Raw genomic sequence first — 6,122 nt, 5'->3', positions numbered from 1 at the left:
TATACCAGAATCTCTGGGTCACAGCTAAAGCAGTGTTTAGAGGTAAATTTATAGCACTAAATGCCCACAGGATAAAGCAGGAAAGATGTAAAATCGACACCCTGCAGGAGCAAACAAATTCAAAAGCTAGCAAAAAACAAGAAATAACTAAGATCAGAGCAGAATTGAAGGAGATAGAGACATCAAAAAACCCTTCAAAAATTCAATGAATCCAGAAGCTGGTTTTTTGAAAAGATAAACAAAATAGATAGAATGCGAGGCAGACTAATAAAGAAGAAAAGGGAGAAGAATCAAATAGACACAGTAAAATATGATAGAGGGGGATATCACCACTGATCTCAGGAAGTACAGACTACCATCAGAGAATACTATAAACACCTCCATGCAAATAAACTAGAAAATCTATTTTATCCCTTTCTATAGGTTGTTTGCTTACCCAGTTGATAGTTTCTTTTGCTGTGCAAAAGCTCTTTAGTTTAATTAGGTTCCTCTTGTCAATTTTTGTTTTGGTTGCAATTGCCTTGGAGGATTTAGTCAGAAATTATTTCCCACAGCCAATGTTCAGAATGGGGTTTTGTAGGCTTCCTTCTAGGCTTCTTAGTTTGAGTTTTTTAACTTAATCAAATTCTTTATTAAAAAAATTCACTCACTCTAAAAAGGCCTTCTCCTGCAGCAGCATCCCTCTTTTAATAGGTTTTGGTTTTCTAGTGTGAGGTAATATAGACATTTTCCCGCCTCTTCCATATACAGATGATGCATTTCCAGTGTTTTCTTATATATGCAGAACGGGGAAGGAATGCTAACTTGGAATGAGGGGCTCCTACCATATGCCCCAAGCATAAAACTAATTAATATTTGGCCCATGTTCTTCTAACTTTCTAGGAAATATTAGTCTCACTGCTCCCATGTCTTCAAAACAACATATAACAAAACTCCCAAAACAAGACCAATTAGATTAATAAACTTTTATTATTTCATCCCCAACCCCCATCCTAACTTCTACAAACACCACAATTCTTTGATGGGAACCCCTAATGATTTATTGACTGAAATCCAGTCAAGAAATATAGTGTCAGAGAGTTATGTAATTGTTAGAAAACTTTTGAAATGAAATTTTAAATTTTAGAACAGTGAGGTTTACCAAAAAATTGAACTGATAGTTCAGAGAGTTTTTATCCCCTCTCCTTCCCTATTGTTAACATCTGGCATTAGTGTAGTACATTTGTTACAATGGATGAATCAATTTTGATACATTATTATTAACAGTTCATATTTTACATAAGGATCAGTCTTTCTGTTCCAGAGTTGTGTGTTTTTTTCACAAATGCATAGTACCGTGTGACATAATATTATGTAACATTAATTACTGTGTCATATAGAATAGTTTCACTACTCTAAACGTCCTCTGTGCTCTGTCTATCCATCCATCCCTCCCCCTGACCCCTTGCAACACTTATCTTTTTCCTGTTTCCACAGTTTTGTTTTTTCCAAGATGTCATGCAGCTGGATTCACACAGTATGTAGCCTCTTCAGATTAGCTTCTTTCACTTCACAATATGCATTTGTTTCCTCCATGTCTTCCAATGGCTTGATAAATCATTTATTTTTTATCATTAAATAATATTCCACTGTATGAATGTGCCACACTTTATCCTTTTAACTTCTGAAGGACATTCTGATTAACTGTTTTGGAATGTATAAAAAATCTACTATGAACATAAGTGTCCAAATCAGCAGAGTTAATACCGAGAAACCCAATTGCCAGATCATATGGTAAGATTATTGTCAATATTATAAGAAACTGTCAAACTGTATTGCAAAGTGGCTGTACAATAGAGTGTTTTTTTGTGTGTAACGGTGATAGAAATGAAAGAAATTGTAAAAACAATACAAAAGTCAATTATCTTTTCAAAGAATAGCTGAAATAATGACTAGCATTTATAAGGTTTTATTGCATTCATCATTTTACTTGATTTTAAAATCTTACAAGAAAAAATGTAAGTATTAAATCAAATTTTATAAAAAGGAAAGTTGGTCCTCAGAAGCATTGAATGATTGGCAGAAATTCCCATGGTGTTTATGTGGAGCTGAAACTGATGACCAGTTCTTATGGGCCAGCCCCCTGCTTCTCTCTGACTTGTGGGTTTTGTACCTCAACATCTTCTTGGTTGGAAATGCTCCCTCATACTATCTGGCACATAAGTGTTCTCCAAGACAGTCTGACAAGATTGAGGAGATGTCGAGCCTCCAGCTGAAGAGCCTCGGAAAAGCTGTTCCTGGATTTCAACTGAAAACCCTGCTCAGTCGGCAAGACCAGGTCTATTTTCTTGATTAAGTGCTTAGCCCAACGCCTAGCTGAGCTGTTCTATTTGGCTATTTCGTCAAATACCCAGCAGCTTTTTTCAGTACAAAAGAAGGTGAGACGTTTCCTTCACCCACCATCTCCAGTGCCTGCAGAACATCCCTGAACCCAGCTTGGATTTTGTTAAACCAATGACAGTACAAAGCCTGGCACAGCAGCTGGTAGAGGTGGCCTGAGGGGTTTGGGTGTGGTCCTGGTTTTACTACTGTGTCTACAATTTAGGCCAAACATTTTCTCTCCAGTTCTTAGCCACTTAAATGAAATCATACTACATGTATAGAACACCCTTGACATAGCCAACTCCATCTTAGAAAAAGACTCTATTTTATATTTCATAGAGCACTTTTCCAACAAGGATAAGATGTGTTGTCTACCAAACAAATTAAAAAAGAAAGACTGTATCCAACCAAATAAGGACTCAAACAAGCACACTCTTCCATGATCAGTTCTCAGGGGAGGACTCTGTAACTGTCAGAGATCAGGTCTTTAGCAGCTCGAAGTAGGATCAGTTCTCACCAGAGGACTCATTATATATGATGTGCAATATTGACTGACTTGTGGAGTGGCTTGAGTCTGTGCCCGCGGCTCTGACTACCAAGTGAATGAGAAGTACTAAGGGGAGTTGCCCGCTTGGGAACTCCATGTAGCTCATGCTGGCTTTTGTGATTGAAATAGCATCAAGAAAATCCTGACATTGTGAAAGACACGAGCATTTGTGGTCCTGGTTATTTCTAACCTTGCACCACTCATGACACTAAGTCATTTACAAGGGGTTTCCAGTTCTAATTTTCAGTTGAAGAGCTGGGTATTTCCTTCCCACTTTGCAATGTTATCCAATGCAAAAGCCAGTGCTACAGAGAAGGAAAAATATGCTGTCCACTACTTTTTTAAAAGAGAAAAGTTGATAGAAACAGTGCCAACATCTACACAGGGATCCCCAGAGTCTAAAAATGCTAGTGAATTAAAGAAGCTGAAAAGTGATTACAGAAACCGCTAGTTAATAGGACTTTTTTTTCTCAAGTACCTTTTGCTGTGTCTTCCAATGTAACAGTTAGTTGCCATATTAAAAAAATAACATCACAGACTCCCTCCCTCATAAAGGTTTAGTCTTGGCATTTCTACAAAACACAAGATTCATTTTTTTTAGTTCCAAATGTAGATAAAGGAGGAGTGTTTTCAGTTGTTACTCAAAGAAGAGATATTTGGATTTTCTAAATCTTGGTGTAAGTATGTAGATTTTTCTTTTACAGTTTTATGACAGTTTAGTCTCTTTCATATGTCTTTCGAACCTTCACATCCCTATACCTTTGATAAGCCAACTGATGGATTGTTTAAACAATATAGTCAAAATCACCAGTTCTTATGGAGCCATTGAAGATGGGCAGCATATGTCATGTTAACTCAACATTTGGGGGCATTCATATACACGAACTGCAATCGGAGAACTGATATGAGAGAAGACTTGGAATCGGTAGAAACAAAAGAATAAACACGAGTGGTGTTTCTAGAACTCTGGCATTATTTGTGTGTGACTGTTACAGCATCTTCACATTTTGGATGGAAGTACTGTTGGATACACCCTTTAGCACAGCTCGTATTGTCAGTTCCTGTCAGCATTATCCATGGTATCCTTGATGCAGGCCCATATATGCCTGAACAGGATGTGGAGGTTTTAGACGATCAGAATTCTTTCCTCCTCACACCACAGGTCCCTTAACCTCTTGCCACAACTCTCTTCAAGGCACCCATCACATCCCTGTTCCTCAGACTGTAGATGAGAGGGTTTAATAAGGGGGTGAGGATGGTGTAAAAGGCAGAGAAGAGCTTATCTTTGATTGGGGTGTGGTAGGATTGGGGAAGCATATACGTATACAAGGCAGCCCCGTAGAATAATGTCACCACAGTCATGTGTGAGGAGCAGGTGGCAAAGGCCTTCTTCCTCCCTTCAGCCGATGTCATCTGGTGCACTGTGATGAGAATCCTGGTGTAGGATGCAGTCACCACTGAGAAGGGGATCAGCAGCATTGCAACACAGCACACATACATCACTGTTTCATAGGCGGTTTTGTCCCCACAGGCCAGCCTCAGCATGGTGGGTGCCTCACAGAAAAAGTGATTGATTTGGTGAGAGGCACAGAACGGGAGACTCATGGTGATGGGGGTGAGGAGAAAAGTGTCCAAAGCCCCGCCGAACCAAGAGCTGGCCAGGATCATGCAGCAGACCCGCTGGCTGATGAGGACAGGATAGTGCAGTGGGTTGCAGATGGCCACGTAGCGGTCATAGGCCATGAGCCCCAGCAGGAAGAATTCAGCCCCCATAAAGCCCATGTAGAGAAAGCACTGAGCAGTGCAGGCGATGAAAGAGATGGTCCCTTGGCCCACAAGATAATCTACCAGCATCTTGGGCACAATGGTGGAGATGTATAATGTGTCAATGAGGGAGAGGTGGCTGAGGAGGAAGTACATGGGGGTGTGGAGATGAGGGTCTATGTTAATCAGGAAGACCATGACCCCATTAGCTATCACGGCCATGAAGAAGATGGCACAAATGACACCGAAAAAGAATCCTGAGCCTTTATCATGAGTGAAGAGCCCCATGAGGGTAAAGCCATTGGACAAGGTTTCATTGTTTTCATTCATGGTAGTGAGTTTGACCTGGAGGCATAAGAAGAGAAGCAGGGTCAACGAAAATGACAAAAGATAAAATAAATCACTTAAATATGTCTGTCTAAACATTATTAGATGAAAATTTTTTATGTAGCTAATATAAAACTTTTTTTGGGGTGTGGTAGATTTGTAGCTTCTTTTTTCTTGGCTATTTCTTTTTGATGAAGAATAATTTCTACATTAGGATCCCATGGGATGAAGATGAATGAATGTTTACCCATTGATATTTGGCTTAAGGGAGTTTCATTATGATTGAAGAAAATTTGGGCCCTAGAAAGGATCCTTCATTTGGAGTTGGCTCCATTTATTTAAAATGTGGATACAACTGCAAGACAATTGATCCAATCTATTCAAACAACCCAAGAAAATAATTCAATAGGCCATTGGATCAAATTGGGAATTTCTGTGATAATTTTAAAACCTATTAGTCTCATCCAGAAATAACCATAAATTGTAGACACAGCTGAAAACTAAGTTGAACTGTAATAAATATGATTACATTATCTACCTGATCATTGGCCATTCTTATGTGTTCCTTCATCATTTGTCAATTTCTCATTCATTTGCACACCAAATCTTTATGGAGAGAGTCCTGTACAGTGTTCTATGCTCTGGGGATGCTGTAGTAAATAAAAAGAATATGAATCATGTGACTTACATTCTAGTTATGAAATAGGCATAGTAAATCACAAGTGGGAACCATGGTTCCAGGTAATGCAAGTAAGTGCTTTGTGGAAAACTTCAACACAGACAATGAAAGATGAAAGAAAATTCATGTGAAGATTTAGGGCTAAGGTATTCCTACAAAATAAACAGCAAATGTGACGTCCCTAAAGCAAAAAGGAGTTTGGGACAGTCAGGAAACAAAAGTCAGTTCAGGAAGAGAATTGCCAGTGATGAAGACAGTGAGATATTAGGGATCAGTTCTTCAAGGTATGCAGGCCGAGGTAAAGAGGACAGAAATATTTTCTAAGTATTACCAGTAGAATTGAGTTGCAGTTTGTAACATATAACAGTTTAACATGTTCATTATGATCTTTTTGTTGTTTTCTTTTTGTCTCTTTGGTACATTCAAGCCATTTTTTTTGTTTGT

The 6,122-nt window shown here is 38.7% G+C and overlaps 1 protein-coding gene across 1 annotated transcript; it reads right to left on the bottom strand.

Annotated features, from left to right (window-relative positions):
- Positions 1-4,075: 4,075 nt before the first annotated feature.
- On the bottom strand, positions 4,076-5,002 carry LOC126959524 (olfactory receptor 2T6). Its single transcript, XM_050798842.1, has one exon. The coding sequence runs from the start codon at positions 5,000-5,002 to the stop codon at positions 4,076-4,078; it is 927 nt and encodes a 308-aa protein (XP_050654799.1).
- Positions 5,003-6,122: the final 1,120 nt, after the last annotated feature.

The sequence above is a fragment of the Macaca thibetana genome, chromosome 1 (genome assembly GCF_024542745.1).
Source record: "Macaca thibetana thibetana isolate TM-01 chromosome 1, ASM2454274v1, whole genome shotgun sequence".
Classification (NCBI taxonomy): domain Eukaryota; kingdom Metazoa; phylum Chordata; class Mammalia; order Primates; family Cercopithecidae; genus Macaca; species Macaca thibetana.
The sequence above is the reverse complement of the archived record's forward strand: the minus strand, read 5'-3'. Positions and strand labels throughout refer to the sequence as shown.

What these genes read in the sequence shown, in the direction of transcription:
- LOC126959524 (XM_050798842.1), bottom strand. Translation starts at nt 5,002, where the DNA reads ATGAATGAAAACAATGAAACCTTGTCCAATGGCTTTACCCTCATGGGG.